This window comes from Mesoplodon bidens (assembly GCF_964165515.1).
Source record: "Mesoplodon bidens genome assembly, chromosome: 4".
Taxonomy (NCBI): domain Eukaryota; kingdom Metazoa; phylum Chordata; class Mammalia; order Artiodactyla; family Ziphiidae; genus Mesoplodon; species Mesoplodon bidens.
The window spans coordinates 142,694,423-142,712,802 of record NC_138160.1 but is presented as its reverse complement, the minus strand read 5'-3'; the positions used below and the strand labels follow the sequence as shown (position 1 = coordinate 142,712,802).

The 18,380-nt window shown below is 46.2% G+C and overlaps 2 protein-coding genes across 6 annotated transcripts in view; one reads left to right on the top strand and one right to left on the bottom strand.

The window, feature by feature from the left end:
• Positions 1–18,380, bottom strand: part of GCDH (glutaryl-CoA dehydrogenase) — a 415,847-nt gene that overhangs the window by 38,036 nt on the left and 359,431 nt on the right. The gene's annotated exons all lie outside the window — the stretch shown is intronic.
• The window catches only part of CACNA1A (calcium voltage-gated channel subunit alpha1 A), a gene marked incomplete at both ends in the record, with an annotated part of 240,306 nt that overhangs the window by 119,489 nt on the left and 102,437 nt on the right, over positions 1–18,380 (top strand). For all 5 annotated transcript variants that reach the window (XM_081230532.1, XM_081230530.1, XM_081230531.1 and 2 more), the window contains 3 exons: positions 1,247–1,440; positions 16,209–16,312; positions 17,408–17,523. In XM_081230532.1, coding sequence (XP_081086658.1) covers positions 1,247–1,440; positions 16,209–16,312; positions 17,408–17,523 — 414 coding nt within the window. The remainder of the gene's footprint in view (positions 1–1,246; positions 1,441–16,208; positions 16,313–17,407; positions 17,524–18,380) is intronic.

Sequence of the window (18,380 nt, the reverse complement as noted above, 5' to 3'; positions counted from 1 at the left end):
TCAGCTGTTTGATTTTTTCTCGGACAGTGTCACTCTCTGAAAACCTTCAAAAGTATCGTTCACTGAATAGAATCCCCTCATATCCGTGGCTGTAGTCCAATGGGGAAAAGTCTGGGATATTCTGTGCTCCCCTAACTCCGTGTTATCATGAAGGTGTCGCTCCTCGGTCTCCCCATCAACACCTTAGAATTCAGACACGACCTTTATGGCCCAGCCCAACTTTGCCAGGAAGCTGTTTTTGGTTTCCAGCAAAAGGGACATCCATTGATATGTGTCTCTTTCCTTGTGGCATTTTCACAATCTGCCTCCTGCTATTTGGGGAGAAAGCTACTGTGCCTAAGGGTGAGTACTGTGTGTACTGGCCTCCCTCACCCCCAGAACAGCTCCCTGAGCCCAATACATCTCAAGAAAAAAAATCAGTCAGGCTACAGAAGAATAACACAACACAATTGACAAATTTGTCCTAATGGAAGTCTGGAGAACACTGCCCCCAACCACCTCAAAATGCACACAGCACAGTTACCAAAACTGACTGTATCTGGGACCTTAAAGTGCATGTCAACAGATTTCAAAGGACAGAATAATACAAAACATATCCTCTGACCACAGTGCAATTAAGCTGGAAATCAAAGTTTTTGGAAATTAGAAGACATGCTTCTTATTTGTGGATGCAATGGTAGGATGTCTGAGATTTGCTTTAAGAATATTTTAGTGGCAAGGTAAAATATTTTAGTATGGGGAGGGGATGTGGATGAAACAAGATTAGCCCTGAGTTGATAAATGTTGAAATTGGTGATAGGTACAGGGGAATTCATTATATTATTCTATTTTTGTAGATATATGACAAATTGTTAATGCTTCCTGGTTATCCATGAGTCAAAGAAGAAATAATAATGGAAATTGCTAAATATTTTACTTGAACAATAATGATACTAATGCATGACAGAATTTGTGAGATGCAGCTAAAGCTGCACTTAAAGAGTAGTTTATAGCCTTAAGGAACATCAATTCATCCCAAAAGTTTAGGAAAAGAGCAAAAAAGGAACAACACTTAGAGAAGAAATTAATGAAATGGAAAACAATGAATAGGTCAACAAAGCCAAACACTGGGCTTTTTTTAAAAAGACTGATAAATTCATCTCAATAGCCATTTTTCTTCAACAGCATTGAATCTTCGCTGGCTCCTGTTTCTCAGAGCTGGTTTTGCTGGCCCTTTCCCCTGATTTTTCTCCCTTCCCTTTCATAGATGACATTCAGGGTGAGTCTCCAGCTCCGTGTGGGACAGAGGAACCTGCCCGCACCTGCCCCAATGGGACCAAATGTCAGCCCTACTGGGAAGGGCCCAACAATGGGATCACTCAGTTCGACAACATCCTATTTGCAGTGCTGACTGTTTTCCAGTGCATCACCATGGAAGGGTGGACTGACCTCCTCTACAACGTAAGTGATAAGGGGTCGTGGAGAGCCAGGACCAGCCAACTCCTGAGGCTGCTGTGGAGGGACCCTGAGCCGGGGAGGCAGCCGAAGGACACCTCAACACGGCCCCAGGAGAGCCAGCCTGAGGCTCAGTCCACTGAAGATATGGGAGTGTTGTCCTCAGAACTCTAAGTAGAGAAGGGCCCTCGGGAGATGGAGATCTAGAGGGCACACAGATGCTGAATAATTTTTAATTGCACAAGTTTTTAAATATAATTTTAGATTTTTGAATATGTAAAGGTTGTGTAAGTTAAAAACCAACATAGATGAGAGATAGAGAAGTGGCCTTGAGCACCTATGCAAAGGGGCTCTGCACTGGAGCCCTCACTGGCCCTCCTCCAGCCATGCCCCTCCCTATGGGGCTGACAGGAAATGTCTACCAGGAGCTAGTGCCACCACCACTCCACTTTCTAGATCACATTTTGGGTCATCTTAGATCCTAGAATTCCCTCCCCAAGTCCAGATTCCATGGACTTGCATGAGATTCTTCCATGCGTCTGTTCTCTGACTACACCACCCATTTGTATCCCCTGAGGGTCAAGGGTGTCCTTGGGGTGGCTATTGGCACAGATGTGGCTGGAGTTTGGACATGCAAGGTGGTGTGTCCATGCATGTGTGTGTGGAGCACCCCCTCCTCTGCCTCCAGGTGGCAGGCCATGGTCAAGGGGCAGGGAAGGCTGTCCCCACGCCATAATCCAGTGCAGACATCCAGATTCTAAATTCCAGACTGACCTTCCAAGTGCTTATGAAGGTGTGTTTGTAAAGGAGACGCATACAGCATGTTTTATTTAGGAGCTTTTAAATATTTACACATATATATGGGCCTCAATTGGTACTCTTGTCCTAGGTCTTGAAAATGTTAAGTTCGGGTCAGAAAAGATGTACACTCCTACCTCCCCACCCCTTCCATCCTGCATAGCATCTCTAGGAACAGACAGCAGATTTGAGATGCTCAGACTCTTTCTTGGTCCTGACTTGCAGAGAGCTTGGGCTAAAGGTTACACCCAATTGGCCAAAGCTTGTTTGGGCTCTAGGTTTTTTCCTTTTCTTTTTTTTATTCTATTTGTTTGTTTGTTTGTTTGTTTGTTTATGGCTGCATTGGGTCTTCATTGCTTTGCGCGGGCTTTCTCTAGTTGTGGCGAGCTGGAGCTACTCTTCATTGCGGTGCATGGGCTTCTCATTGCGGTGGCTTCCCTCATTGTGGAGCATGGGCTCTAGGCATGTGGGCTTCAGTAGTTGTGGCTCGCGGGCTCTAGAGCACAGGCTCAGTAGTTGTGGCGCACGGGCTTAGTTGTTCCACAGCATGTGGGATCTTCCCAAACCAGGGCTTGAACCCGTGTCCCCTGCATTGGCAGGCAGATTCTTAACCACTGCACTGCCAGGGAAGTCCCTAGGTTTTTTTTCTTTACAAGGCAGTTGCAAGAGGAGGCTTCAGAGGGAAATGAACCCTCCTGGGAGTGAAACAGAACTGGGAGACAGGAAAGTAAGGAAACTTAGGCAGAGAGTGGGGGTGGAGAACAGGAGCTAAGTAAAGTGTGAACATGGAAACAGGTTATATCATGGGGTTGGACATCCAGGAAAAGGGTCTGAGGTTCATAGGAAGAAAATGGAAATGAGCTCAGTGGTGGATAAGGAAGTGTGAGCAGGGACACGAATTTCCAGAGGGTTCTATAGTTGTAAGCACCATCATCTTAGGGGATATTTGCCCTGGAAGCTTAGAGCTGAATCACCTTGGGGGAAGCAAACTCGGGGGAAACAGTTGAGAGAACAGAGTCACGCATCAGGCTGCTTGGGTTCCCCTCCCGACTCCACCACTTCCTTGCTGTGCAACCTTGGACAAGTCACTTGGGCTCTCTGTGCCTCCATTTCCATGTGTGCAAAATGAGGAGAAGCACAGTCCTACGTCACAGGGCACCAGGACTGAGGGAGGTGAATATATGTGAAGATTTAGAACAGTACATGGGCCAAATTTTCCACCCCAAAGGGCACTCCTTTTAAAAATGTAAATGAATTTTTCATTGTGAAAACTCCAGCAGCACCTGAAGAAGTGGAGTGAGCCATTGGGTCCCACTTTATTTGCCACTCTCACCCCACTGGTAACTGCCACTAACTCAGAGTAGCCTTCTAGAACTTTCCATGCACTTACATCCCACAGTCATGCTTTGGGTGGAAACCCAGGGAGCAGGGATTTGAGCCTGATGCGAGCCTAGAGCAGTGATAAAGTACCACAAACTGCGTGGCTTAAAGCAACAGACATTTATTACCTCACAGTATGGAGGCCACAAGGTGTCAGCAGGGCCAGGCTCCCTCCAGAGGCTCTCGGGGAGAATACTTCCTTGCCTCTTCCAGCTTCTGGTGGCTGCCAGCAATCCTTGGCATTCTTTGGCTTATAGATTCTCTGTTGTCCACTTGAACACCCCATCTTCACATGGCCATATTCTTATAAGGACACTGGTCATATTGGCTTAGGGCCCACCCTACTCCAGTACAATGTCATCTTAACTAATTACATCTGCAGCAACCCCATTTCTAAATAAGGTCACATTCTGAGGTCCTGGAAGTTAGGACTTCAACAGATCTTGGTGGGGCAGGGATGGTGGGGACATAATTCAATTCATAGCATCTCCCAAATGAAGTGCTTGCACCTGAACCCTTGTCTGGGGCTTCCTAAATTAAGACAACCTCCCCTCACCCTGAAACACAACCACTAGGACAACTCATTGCTAAGGGCAGGGGCTAAGTGGCATCTTTGAATTTCTGCTGACGAGGACAGAGCTATTGCTTTTCCAGACTCATTTGGGTCCTGCCCTTGTGCTCTGCCATTTGCCAGGCCTGCCCTAGGACTCCCTTATCTCCATCCAGCCACAGGCAGGCACCGTGTCTGGACTATCTGTCCTTTATGCTTGTGCTAGAGCCAAGACCGTGAGCATGACCTCACCATCCGCTATCAGGTGAGATCCATGGGAAGAGTCCAGAAGCACCTGCTCCAAGCATCTTAGAATCCACAGGCACAGATGCCAGATGGATGTCGTCCAGCTGGGTGGGCAGTGCTTTATGATCCCAACATCTCATTTCTTCTCTCAGTATCATTGAAATCCATTTGTTTCTTCCATAATTACTTATTGAGTGCCTACTGTGTGCCAGGAAATGATCAGGTGATCAGGGACAACACAATGAAGAAGACAAACAAAAATCCCCATCCTTGTAGGGGAGACAGATGTGACCAATAAATATTATAAATAATAAACTACTCAGAAGGTGGAAGATAGACATTAATCAAATACATAATGTGGGACGTGGTGACATGACCTGTGTCATCCTATGAGGACAACAGCAGCATAAAAGGACAGGTGTTGGGGTGTGGGGGCTAGTTTAGGTCAGGCAATGAGGGAAGGCTCCTCAGAGGAGGTGACATTTCCACAGAGATGGAGAGAGCCAGGCAGATGTTTGGGGGAAGAGCGTTCTTGGCAAAGGGAACAGCAGCTCGCCTACACGGTGTGCTGGGGCCCCATCCAGGTTTTTCCCTTTTCAGTTTGTCTCTTTTCTTTCCCACTTGGCTTCCTGGTTAAAGTGCCTTTTAGAAAAAGCCTAACCTTAACTAATCAGCACCCCTGTCGAAGATTTATATCAGGATGTGCACCCCAGCGTTATTTGTAAAAATAGAACAAAACTGGAAGCAACTGGTTAAATACCGTATGGTCCCTCCATATGATGGAGTATTATGTCATTAAAAATCATCTGTTGGGAGAATATTTAAGGATGCGGGGAAATGCTCACCATATAATGACAAGTGGGGGGGGGACTGATTTTAAAAAAAGAATCAAGGTGAGATAAGCCTTATGTCTTCGTCAGCTCCGACTGACATTACAAAACACCATAGACTGGGCAACTTAGACAGCAGAAATGTACTTTCTCACAGTTCTGGAGGCTGGAAGTCTGAGATCAGGGTGTCAGTGTGGTCCGGTTCTGGTGAGGGCTCTCTTCCTGGCTTGCAGATGGCTGCCTTCTCACTGTGTCTTCACATGGTGAGGGCAGAGAGAGAGAGAGCAAGCTCTCTGGGATTAGTGACTTTTACAAGGACACTAATCTCATCATGCGGGCCCCACTCTTATGACCTCCTGTAACCCTAATCACCCCCCAAAGGCCCCATCTCCAAATGCCATTACATCGGGGATTAGGGCTTCAACACATGAGTTGGGTTGGAGAAGGGATACAATTCAGTCCGTAGAACCTTATAATCTCAAGTGTGTAATTTTGAAAATATAAGGAAAAAAGACTGAAGTCCGCTGTACCAAGATGGCCTTTAGGTAGTGGGATTTGGGAATCTTTATCTTCTTGATACTTCTCTATATTTTCAAAATTTTCTACAATGAGCACAATTTACTTTTATCCTCTTTTTTTTAATTGAAGGATAGTTGATTTACAATATTGCATTAGTTTCAGATGTATAGCCTAGTAATTCAGTTATGTTTTTGCAGATTATATTCCATTTTAGGTTATTACAAAATATTGAATACAATTCCCTGTGCTATACAGTAAATCCTTGTTGCTTATCTATTTTATGTATAGTAGTTTCATAATTTACTTTTATAATCAGGGAGTGCATTTCAACTTGTCTTGCTAAGAGTTTAGGAGGAAAAAGATTTTTGGTTACTCGTAGACCAGGAGATGAGGAGGAAGGACAGGAAAAAGAGCATTTTCTGAGTGCCCACTGTATGCCGGGTGTTTTTATCTCATATTACCTGTCCAGAGAGAGTCCACGTCAAAATAAATAAATGACTTATTGATTGACATAACAATAATAAATGGTCATTTTATTGCTTTATTATTAAATAAACAAAATAACTGAAGAAGAGACAAATCTTCCTTACAAAAGAATTCCATTTAATATATATAGACAGTCTCCCTCCAGGAATGGAGTTTAATCTTTCCCCCACCCCCAATTTGAGGATGGGCTGGACTTAGTGACTCACTTCTAAAGAATAGCATAAGGAGAGGACATATATCATTTCACAGTGGAGAAACCTAGAAGACACCACCTTAACCAAGTGACAAATTTTGACATCCCAGTGGATGTGTGATCATAGAATCTTTGATTTGATATGATGAGGGAACCTCACCTCCGGGGTTTTCTTCTCAAAGACTCATAACCCCATAATCATAGGCAAAACATCAGACAAACCCAGATTGGAGGGCGTTCTGCAGGATACCTGAGCAGTTCTCTTCAAGACTGTCAAGGTCGTGACAAACAAGGAAAGACTGAGAAACTGACCCAGACCAGAGGAGCCTAAGGAAGCATGAGGACTAAATGAAATGGTGGATCCTGAATGGGATCCTGAAAAGGGGGCAAACCCAAATAAAGTCTATAAATAACTGGTGAGGGAGAGATTACTGTCACCCATTTTACAAATAAGACTCTGGTTGAGAAAGTTGCTGGAGGTGGCCAGACAGGAAATGGCAGTACCAGCCTTCGAGCTCTGCATTCCTCTTCCCTGTGCTCTGAGCTGAACCCAGAGAAATAGATATTGGGGGGGGGGCGGGGCGGAGAGAGGTGGGGGGTTGAGAGAGGGAAAAGGAGGGAAGGAGAGAGGAAGGGCGGGAGGCAAGGAGGGCAGTTAATTTTCAAAGGAGGAACTTCTTAAAACTCTCAGTAAGTCTGGGGCAGAAATATGGAAGATTGGGAGCAAAGAGAATCCACCTGAAAGAATTTTAAACCGTGTTGAGCCACAGACCCCTTTGTCAGTGTAATGATTTTTAAAGTCTAATAAATTAAAAGACTGGAAATGATGAAGGAAGCCAAATGTGCTGAAATTGTTATAAAAATATTGTTAAAAACAGATTGGTGATGTCGTTTTAGTGTTTATAATATACATTGCCAACAGGACCTGGCAATGAGTCAGATAACCCCCATAATTTCATGGGAGTGTTGAAGCTAAAAGATTTTGTGGGATATCTGTGAACTACATGTGATTTCTGTGGGTGAGGGGCATCACCGGTTCTGCCCACACTGTTGCAGTTTGCTGCCTCCCCTCATAATGGAAGAAAATGCCTCACTTTCTGGTGGAAATGAGGGGAAGTGAAGGATAAACTTTTTTCCATGCAAATTCACAGACTCCCCAAGGATTCCCACCCCAGTTGAGCCTGAGGAAATCTCTCAGTGATTTCTGTGGTTGCTTGGCTAGGAAAACCCTCCGACGAGGTGATAGCTTAGCAAGTAACTGAAATTCTCGCTGTCCGTGTCTGGCTCAGCCCCCACCACAAGTTACCCAATTCAAAATGTCAAGAGTGCCCCTGTGGAGAAACCCTGCTCTAGAAGACCAGGGATCCTTGAAGATGGGACACTGAGGCATCCCTGGGCATGGTGGACCTGCCCACATTAGGATTTTGTAGTGGGGTGAGTGCTTATCCAAGCCCAAAGACCACAAAGGCAAGTATATTGAAATTCTGTGCCAGAAGTGTGGTCCGAGTCACATCCAACTGCTATAAAATGAACCTCAGTCAACATAGCCGAGCTCTACCATTGTGCTGGACCTCTGAAGGACCCAGAGGGCTCCTGTACCCATCCCTGGACCTTCCTGGGGCCCACATTGGATCTGGGCAGCCTTCTGGAATCCTAATGGGCCATCAGCTATTTCCTCTGTACCGCACTATTCTGGGTGTTTCTCTGTGCACCAGCCCGTGACTGCTTGATGGTAACTCTCTAAAGTAGAGCCTTAAATAGTCCCATTTTACAGATGAGGAAACTGAGGGCCAAGGCCACACACAGGGAGTTAAGGTTGGAATCCAGCTCTGACTCAACACTGGTTCCCTCAGAATCTGCTATTTGCTTCCTCCCATGGCAAACAGGATGGAGGACTGGCTCTCTGAGCTCAAGGGGGCGGCATGGGGAAGCCCAGGAGGGCTGCACTGGAGCCATTTGCTGGAGACAAAAGTTGGTGGCTCTCTGTATTGCTTGAGCAACAGACAGCCTTATTTCACAAGGACCCCCTCACCATATGTGCATGCATGACTCAAAAACAAAAAAAAAATGAGAAATTACCTCCACCCTACACAGAGGACATACCCAACATGCTTCTCACCAAATGAGCCAAAGCAGCCTGGGGATGCAGTGTGGGCGATGGGACTTGCCCTCTCTTAGTTGCTACCAGGGTGGGGAGAGGAAGAGTCTGGGGCCCTGGCAGGACCTGTACATCTTGAGTTAACTTTTCACCATTCGCTGAGAGCCTGCTGCATCCCTACATCTTCCTTGTATCATCAACTGATCCATAAAACACCCTCATGAGGGGAAATATTTTTAGGTCCGTCTTCCAGATGAGGAAACTGAGGCTCACGGGGATGCAGTGACCTGCCAAGATCCCCTAGTCAAGGGTAGTGAAGTCAGGATTTGAACCCAGCACTGGGCACTAACTGTTACACTCCCTCCCTCTCTCTATGACTCTCACCTTCTCTTTTTTCTTCCCCTCTCTGTCTTTGTCTCTCTTAATTCTTGGTCTCTCTGTTTCTCTCTGTTTCTTCCCGTCTCTCTCTTTCTCTCTCCTCCTTTCCTTTCTTCGCCTCTTTATTCCTCTCTCTCCCCCACCTCTCTGTGCTTTTCTCTGTGTGTCTCTCTTACTCTCTATTTCTATTCCTCACTTAATGGCAATTAAGAAAATGGTAAAACTGTGCTTAGTTGATGATTATAAATGCAAGTCCCTTGACAAATGGTCACTAATGGTTGAAACTGATCTTTGACCTAAGCCCTTGTATAATTCATAGATGTTTATTTTGGCCAACATCAAAGCATCAGATCTGGGGGACTTTAGATCACACATTCATTCAACTAACATTCATTGAATGTGTACTGCATGCAGGCAACGTTCTAGGCACCAAGGATATGCAGCAAATGGAAGAGACAAAAAATCCCTGTTTGGGGGGAGTTGACATTTTGGTGGGAGAAGCAGGCAGCCAACAAGATAATTAAGAAAATTTTATATATATGGCAGAATCTTAAATATTTTAGGCTTTGTGGGCCATGCAGTCTCTGTCACAACTACTCAATCTGCTTCCGTAGCACAAAAGCAGCCACAGGGAAGATGCATAATGAATGGGCATGGCTGTGTGCCGACAAACCTTAATTTACAAAAACAGGTGGCACGCGTGGGTGGTGGTTTGTCAACTCCTGTGTAAGAGGGTGATGAAAGCTCAGGTGAAAAATAAAGCAGTAGAGGGGCTGTGGATCCTCCAGGTGAGAGGTTGAAGTTCTAATAAGACCTGAAAGAGGTGAGGGAGAGCCATGTAGGTATGTCAGGGAAGAGAGACCCAGGTGGATAGGACAGCCAGTGCAAAGGCCCTAAGGCAGGAGTGGTTCTGGCATTTGTGAGGAGTAGCCAGGCAGCCCATGTGGCTGGAAGTGAGGGTGAGCAAGGGAGCTGAAGAGGCCAGGGGAGGTGACAGGAGACCTCAGAGGCAGAAAGACCATATAATTCGCTGCCCAAACCAGGACAATTTTGAGAGTGAATGGGGAAAGGAGAACTCAAAAAATAATTAACAGGCGTCGCATGATTTAATAACAGGTACAAACTGGGACAGACATACGACCTCCCTCATGGCCACTGTGGGGCTTTGGCTCTTTCACAGTCAAATCCACCCCATTTTTATCCCTTATGCTGGGGAGTTGGGTGTTCTCTTGAGCTGAGGTTTGTTGTTTTTTTACATCTTCTATACTTTTTCTGACTGAGCCATGCTCAAAAAACTTAGAGGAAAATAAGCCATAAAACAGAAGTCACTTAAGGATTTTGCTGGGACTCAGCCATTCATTTGTTTGATGAGTATCGAGCGCTTGCTAAGCACCAGGCATCATGCTAGGTACCAACAGTGTGGGGGGTGAATCAGTATTTTCCCTCTCCTTTAAGGCTCTCATGGGCCAATTGTTATAAACAGAAAATACTATGTAAGTGCAGTGAAGGAGTGAGGTAGAAAAAAAATCTGTCGGATACAAGCCAGAATGATGGGTCTAGCCCCAGCTGTGCCATCCGCACCCTGTGTGAGCCAGGCAAATCATCTCCCTCAGCCTCAGTTTCCCCATCCACTGGAGATTCTGGGAATCAAGGGGTGTTTTGTCAGCTCAAACGGGCTCTACTAAAGTGACCGTTGTTGTCCCACCTGCCTCTTCGTTTCCCAGGGAAACAGCCTGATCACTGGGACTTGGGATAAATACATTTCCCTGTCATTGTTATTATTTAAACAATCCGCCCACAGGGACTTCAAATGCAAATGAATATATTGACAAAATGATTCAGAAAGCAAAACATGCTTGGAAGTGAATGAGAGTTCTGTCTGTGCTGTGAGGAGGGGCAAGCCCTTTTGGCTGGAAGGCTTCTCTGAGAGGGGGCACAGTAGAATGAAAGGCTGAGTGATGAGAGGGAATCAACCAAGTCAAGATCTAGGAGAAACTGTCTCCAGGCAGAGGCTCAGAGGACAACCAGCTCATTGTAATCTTGAACCTTAATTTCTCTGTCAGACATACAGGAAACATTCTTTTCCCCCATCTGCCTCCTGAGAGCCATATAAAAGTCAATGAGAAAGTGATATTTGAGAGAAATCTAAAGGAGATAAAGGAGTGAACCAAGAAAATATCCAGGTGTATCAGTCAGGAAATCTAGGTTATGCTGCGGTAACAAACATTCTCCAATGTCACTGTGATTTTAACAACAAATGTCTTTTCTGGTTCATGCTACATGTCCAGTGCAGGTTGGCAGTGAGGAAGAAGGGAGCTATACTCAGCAGAGTCACTTGGGACCTAGTTAATGGAGCAACCAGCACCTAGAACATTGCCAGTTGGTATTCCAAAAGGAAAGAGAGCCCTGGAGGGTCCCACACTGGCAGTTCAGTGCTCTGGTCCAAAAGTGACTTAGGTATTTCCACTCACTCCTCATTGGCCAGCACTCATCATATGGCCCTCAGCCAACCACAGGGAGACAGGGACGGGCAATCTTGCCATATCTCAGTAAATATTTAGTGACAGCACTAATGAAGAATAGCGTTGCAGGCAGTGGAACTCTTTGAGCCTTGGGAAGAAAGACAAGGCAATCTTGCAAGTGTATCTTTCTGGTGTTAATGACTTTGACAAGCAAGCAATTTCCCTCCTCCCCACATCCAGACTCATGAGCACACCCACACTTAACCTGAACTGCCAAAGGAGGTAAGACCCAGGATGGGAGGTTTATGTCCCCCCACATTCTGTGCTATCACAGAACGGCCAAGGAAGCTCCAGTCTTTTGGCTTGGGAAATATATTTCTCATTTTTCTCCTGAGCAAACCCCAGGAAGCCCACCTACTAATCAAAAACTGCACCCAACCATCTGCCAGCTTCTTCTCTGTGAGTTGTTGGATCCACAGCATGTAATTGAATCATTTGGGCTAGATTGGAAAGAGAACAAGCATCTCTAAAATCAGGCAGCAGAACCCCAGTCCCCAGGGAGGGAAAAGCAAGACAAGAGAGGAGGGAGAAGGGAGCACAGCTTGGGGTAGAGGATGTGGGCTGTGTGGGGAGCCACCTCTCATTTAGTCATTCAACAAACATTTATTGGACACTGCATGTATGCCTGGCATTGTGATAGGGAATATAGCAGTGGGAAAAAAGCACAATGTCCCTGCTCCACATGGAATTGACAGTGGGGAGACAGACAATGAGCAGGAGAAATAAGTATAGAGGAGGAGATGCACTAAGGGAAAAATAGAGCAGGAAATGAGATTAGAAATGAAGGCACAACTGTAAAAGGCCATCAGGGAAACCCTGCCCGAGAAAGTGGCCTTTGAGCAGAGATCTGAAGGAGGTGAGGGGAGCCATGTAGGAAATTGGGAGAAGAGCATTCCAGGCAGAGGAAGCAATAGGTGCAAAGGCCCTGAGGTGGGACTGTGCTTGGTGCTTTTGAGGAGCTACAGGAAGGCCATGTGGCTGGAGTGATCCAGGGGGAGAATGACAGGAAAGCAGGGCCTGGAAGTGATGGGGTCGGGAGGTGGCACCTCTGCCATTTAGTAGCTCAGTTACTGTGTTCTTTGTCTGTGGCTGACATCACCAAGTACCACAACTGGATGGCCTAAAACAACAAAAATGTATTCTCTCACAGTTCTGGAGGCCAGAGTCCAAAATCAAGGTGTCAGCAGGGTTATACTCCCTCTGAGACTCTGGGTGGAATTCTTTCTTGCCTCTTCCTGACTTCTGGTGGTGATTGTCAGCCCTCAGCACTCCTTGACTTGCAGCTGTGTCCCTCCAATCTCTGCCTCCATTGTCACATGGCTGTCCTCTCCCCTGTGTGTCCCTGTCTTCACCTGTTATTTCTTCTTCTTAAAAGGACACCAGTCATAGTGGACTAGGGCCCACGATCATGACTTCTTCTTAACTTGATGGCAGCTGCAAAGACCCTGTTTCCAAATAGGGTCACATTGAAAGGTACTGGAGGTTAGGATTTCAATGTATCTTTTTTTTGGGGGGTGGGGCTTGCCATGGAAGCATGTGGGATCATAGTTCCCTGACCAGGGATTGAATCCGTGCCCCCTGCATTGAGAGCATGGAGTCTTAACCACTGGACCTCCAGCGAAGTCCCTGAACATATCTTTTAGGGGGATACAATGCAGCCCATGACAGGGACCTTGGGCATGGGACTTTACCTCTATGTGCCTTAGTTTCCTCACCCGGGAAGATGGGGAGGATTGCATACCTCCTTTTGTGAGAGGATTAAATGAGCTCAAGTCGGCTGAGGACCTGGCGCTGTGAGTGTCTTTTATGCCGGGAAGCATCATGGGGCCAGGTGGTTCTAAGCATATCAGGGAGCTGGGGTGTGGGCAGATCCTGGGGTGGAGGAGCTGCCTTGGTACCCAGGGCCTCAGCCCTTTCTCCCCGTTCAGTCCTGCCCCTCTCCCCCCACCCACCCACTGCCCTGTCTCCACCCCAAACCTGCTTCCTGAGATAGCCAGGCTTTTTCCTTCTGTTGGCCAGTGCAGGCTTTCTCTCCCTGGGCTATAGTTAGCCCTAAGAAATGGTAATGAAAAGGCCTCAGCCACAGCAGCATCATCAGAGGGGGAAGCACAAAGCCAATCCTGCCTTCTGTCCACCCCTGTTCTGCTGACCCTTTTCTTTCTTCCAGAACCTTCAAGAAGCAAAGCATTGGAACTCTGTTAGAACAAGGGTGTGAGCAGGGGACTGGCATATTCATTGTCCCCTGAACCTGTCTGTGTCCATCATGGAAGTTGGCTTTTTGGGTTTGTTTGTTTTCTTTTTTTTAAATTATTGTGGTGAAATAAACATAACCTAACATTTACCATCGAAACCATTTGTAGCTGTCCAGTTCACTGGCGTTAAGTGCATTCACTTTGTTGTGCAGCTGTCACCACCATCCATCCCCAGAACTTTTTCATCTTGCAAAACTGTAACTCTGTCCCCGCTAAAAACTAACCCTCCGTCCCCCTCCCCCAGCCCCTGCCCACCATTCTTTCTGTCTCTGTGAACTTGACAACTCTGGGAACCTCATATAAGTGGAATCATACGGTTTTCGTCCTTTTGTGTCTGGCTTATTTCATTTAGCATAATGTCCTCAAGGTTCATCCATGTTGTAACATGGGTCAGAATTTCCTTGCTTTTTAAGGTAAAGTTGACTTCCTTTTAAAAACAAAAACAAAAAAAACACTTTTTTTTGGTTCAAGTAAAATACACATACAGGACACTTCACAGATCACATCTGATGAATTTTTACAAACTGAACACACATGTGTAACCAGCACCCAGATCAGGAAACAGAACCTTCTCAGCCCCAGAAGGTCCCCCTCGTGTTCCCTCCAGAGTCACTACCCTCCCCAAAGGATACCCCATCTGGACCTCAAACATCATCAACTCGTTTGCCTGTTTTTATATTTTGCATGAATAGAATCTTACATATATGCTCTTTTCTGTCTGGCTTCTTTTGCTTGACGCCAAGTCTGTAAAGTTTCATGTGGTGGATGGCAGTCATTCATTGCACAGTATTCCATTTATCTTCCCTCCTGTTGAGAAGGATTCAGTTTTTTTCCAGTTTGGAACTGTTATGAAGATCACCACTATGGACATCCTTGCATGTGTCTTTGGCATACACAGGTTCACATTTCTGTTGGATAACATCCCCGGAATGTAATGTTCATGACATAGTGAAGGTGCATGATTTAATTTTAGTAGAAATTCCCAACCCATTTTTCAAAGTGGTTGTACCATGTATTATGGATTGAATTGTGTCCCTTCCAAAATGCACATGTTGAAGCCCTAACTCCTAGTACCTCAGAATGTGACTTTATTTGGAAATGGGGTCATTGCAGGAGTAATTAGTTAAGATAAGGTCATTAGGATGGGCCCTAATCCAATATGACTGGTGTCCCTATAGAAAGGGGAAATTTGGACACAGAGAAAGACATGCACTCAGGAAGAAAGTCATGTGTTGGTGAAGGCAGAAATCAGGGTGATGCATCTACAAGCCAAAGAACCACCAAAGATTGTCAGCAAACCCCCAGATACCAGGGGAGAGGCATATTCTCCCTCAGAGCCTCCGGAAGGAACCAACACTGCTGCTACCCTGATCTTGGATTTCTAGCCTCCAGAACTGTGAACAAATAAATTTCTGTTGTTCTAAGCCACCCACTTGGTGGTTCTTTATTACAGCAGCCACAAGAAACTCATACACCATGTTACCCTACCATTGGCAGCATGCGACAGTTCCAGTTCCTCCACAGATTTACAGCACCAGTGTCAGTCGTTCTCATTTTAGCCTTTCTGCAGGGCAGCAGTAGCACTGAAAGTGCTTTTAAAGGTGAGCTTTTAAAGCCACATTTGGGGGCCCCACATTCTGCAGACGCCATAGAGTTGATGAACCATCAGAAGCCTTCCCCAGCACAGAGATCAAGTCCACAGGCTCTGGGTCCTGGCCACCTGGTTCAAATCCCATGTCTGCCACTGCCATTGTCTTTCTGGGCCTCAGTTTCCTCAGTGCATGACAATAACATAGGGACATCATGGGAATTAAACGAGTAAATAAGCCAATGTAGGTAATATGCTTAGAGGAGTGTCTGGCACAAATAAGTACTCTTTAAGTGCTGGGGGTTTTTCTTTCTTTCTTTCTTTCTCTATTCTTGATTTTCTTCCCCTCCTCTCACTTATTGGCACAGTGTTCTGTTCTCCCAGAGAAGAATGTTCTATTTGTGGACTTATTCCCCTTGAAAATTGATCTGGGCATTTCTGGGAATTTTTCTGTGGTTGACATTGAGGCTGCAGGCAATAGAGGAGGGAGACACTTAAGGAAAAGGTTCACTGCCCTGCCATCTGGCTTGGTGATTTAACCTGATTATCAGACCCTGCCATCATGACTGTTTGGGGGAGAAGGGAGGTAACTGAGGGTTCATTTCTACATTTCAATGAGCTTTTTTTCCTTCTCCTCCTGGAGCTTGATCTGTGGAGTCCTCCTGAGTTTCATGCTGGTTTCTGGTCCCATGAGGACTACATGATTAGGAGGGGGCTTTGTCCTTCTAGTGGTACCTCTGGAGTCTCCCCCACTGGTTGATCCTGTGCTCTCTCTCCCTCTCTGGGCTACCAGAGCTCTAGGACCCCACAGGCCAAGGACATTCGAGGACGGAGTCCCAGGAGAACAAGAGCTCCCCCTTCCTTCACCTGTCAGGTCATACCTGAATCCCACTCAGTGCTCACCTGCTTTCCTTCCTCACCCCCCCCCCCGTAGAGCAACGATGCCTCAGGGAACACTTGGAACTGGTTGTACTTCATCCCCCTCATCATCATCGGCTCCTTTTTTATGCTGAATCTCGTGCTGGGTGTGCTGTCTGGGTAAGTCTCTTCTAGTCCCCCCATCCCACTTCCCCTCACCATCTTTTTCCCAGGAAGAGGCCATCATTCTCCAGGCAGAGAATAGGCCTCTTCTCTTGCTTTGGGTTATTAGACAGTTATCAGCAAGGCATGTACAGGTGCATAAGTTGTACACTGCTGGAGGCACCCAGTGAAGGGACTCATGGGAGGTGAAATCCAGCCCAGCCTTCACTCACCAAGCTGTGCCACTGGCACTGAGCTACCTCCACCCAGGGAGCGGGAAGCCCCTTTGTAATTTAGACCTCTCACTTGGAAGGTTTTCTCAAATTTTTCAGGCCCACAACCCAAAACACAAGAAAAGTCTATAGAGCTTTAATTTCTATAATTTACATTTTTTAAAAGAAACGATAGGTTGGGTTTCCCCCCTCCCCTATTTTCCAAATATAAAATTGTAGCATACAATCAACCATGCATTTTCATGACACACATTGTCCCCTACCCCCAAGATTGTTTTTCTGGCTTAACCATAAGTGAGTTTCATTTTTCTCACTACAAGAAGTCTGGGGACTGGTTTGGTGGCTCCATGGTACCACGATGGACCCCAGCGTCTTCTAGCTTTCCACTCTGACATCCTTTTGGAGACTTTCAATCTCGTGGATGCTTCATGGTCTCAGGATAGCTGCTTCATGCTCACAAGATAGCCATCTCACATTCCAAACAGGAAGAGGAAGAAGGGAAACTGGAAAAGTCCTATATCACAGAAGTGAGGCTGCTGCAGAAATCTTCAGCTCGTGTGTCATTTACGTAACTTAAGAGAGGGATGAAACTATTCTTTAGCCAGGAGTACAGAGAATGAGAATGGGGTATGCAGCCAGCAGTGGTTGGCATGGCATGGTTTATGGTTTTGGGTTTTTTTCTCTAACTGGGTGCAGTTGTTGGGAAATGTGGGAAGCTGGCAGAAATACCCACTCCTGAAATATTCTGATCTTCTCTCAGAAGACCTGATTCCTCTTGTTGAAATGCATTGCCCTCCAGGGATTCTGAATCCCCAAACATACACACAGACTCCCTAAAATTTCTAAAACAGCCAGACCTGACTCTTCTGTGCTTCTTCAGGGAGTTTGCCAAAGAAAGGGAGCGGGTAGAGAACCGGCGGGCTTTTTTGAAGCTGAGACGGCAGCAGCAGATTGAACGAGAACTCAACGGGTACATGGAGTGGATCTCGAAAGCAGGTGAGGCCCTTTCATCCTGGGGCTCAGGAATTGAAATCCCAGGCCACAGAGCACACAGAGAGTCATGCATGCAGTTTGGAGATGGAGGAGGGAAGGGTCACGATGGGAGGAGAAAGAGGATCTGGACTGCTAGTTCCAGTTTTTAGCAACAAGAATCCAGCAGGATGAAGCCAGGATATGACATACATAACACTTAAGAGCTTTAAAATCAGACATTGGGTTAGATCCCAACTCTGCCACCTCCTAGCAATGCAGCTCACCTCCCTGTGCCTCAGTTTCCCTGCCTGTTAAGCAGAGATAATGATAGTACCTACCTCATAAGGCTGTTTGCGGAGTCTCTAAGGTAATCCAAGCTAAGTCACCTAAGAAGAGCAGTGCCTCACATACAGTAGGTACATGTTTATTTGTTCGGCTATTTAAACACTTATGGGACACCTGCTGTGTGCCAGGCACTGCTCTAGGCACTGAGATTTGGTCTCTGCCTGCAGGACTCTGATAGTCTAGTGAGAGAGCAGAAAATAACCAAATACATATAATGTTGGATGTTGCCAGATGCTGAGAGGAAAAATAAAACAGAGTAGGAGGCAGAAAACAGTCGGAGAAGGCAAGGTGATCAGAGGGGGTCTCTCTGAGGAGGTGACCTCTGAGCCGAGACCTGAAGGAAGTGAAAAAGGAAGCCATGTGGATGTCTAGGGGAAGAGCTTTCCAGGCAGAAGGAACAGCAAGTGCAAAGGCCCAGGGGTAAGAGTAGAGTTGAGTCATAGCAGGGAAGCTGTGTGTGGCTGGATCAGCGTGAGGTGGAGAGTGGGAGAAAAGGAGGACAGGGAGGTGATGGGGGCCAAATCAGGCAAGATGTT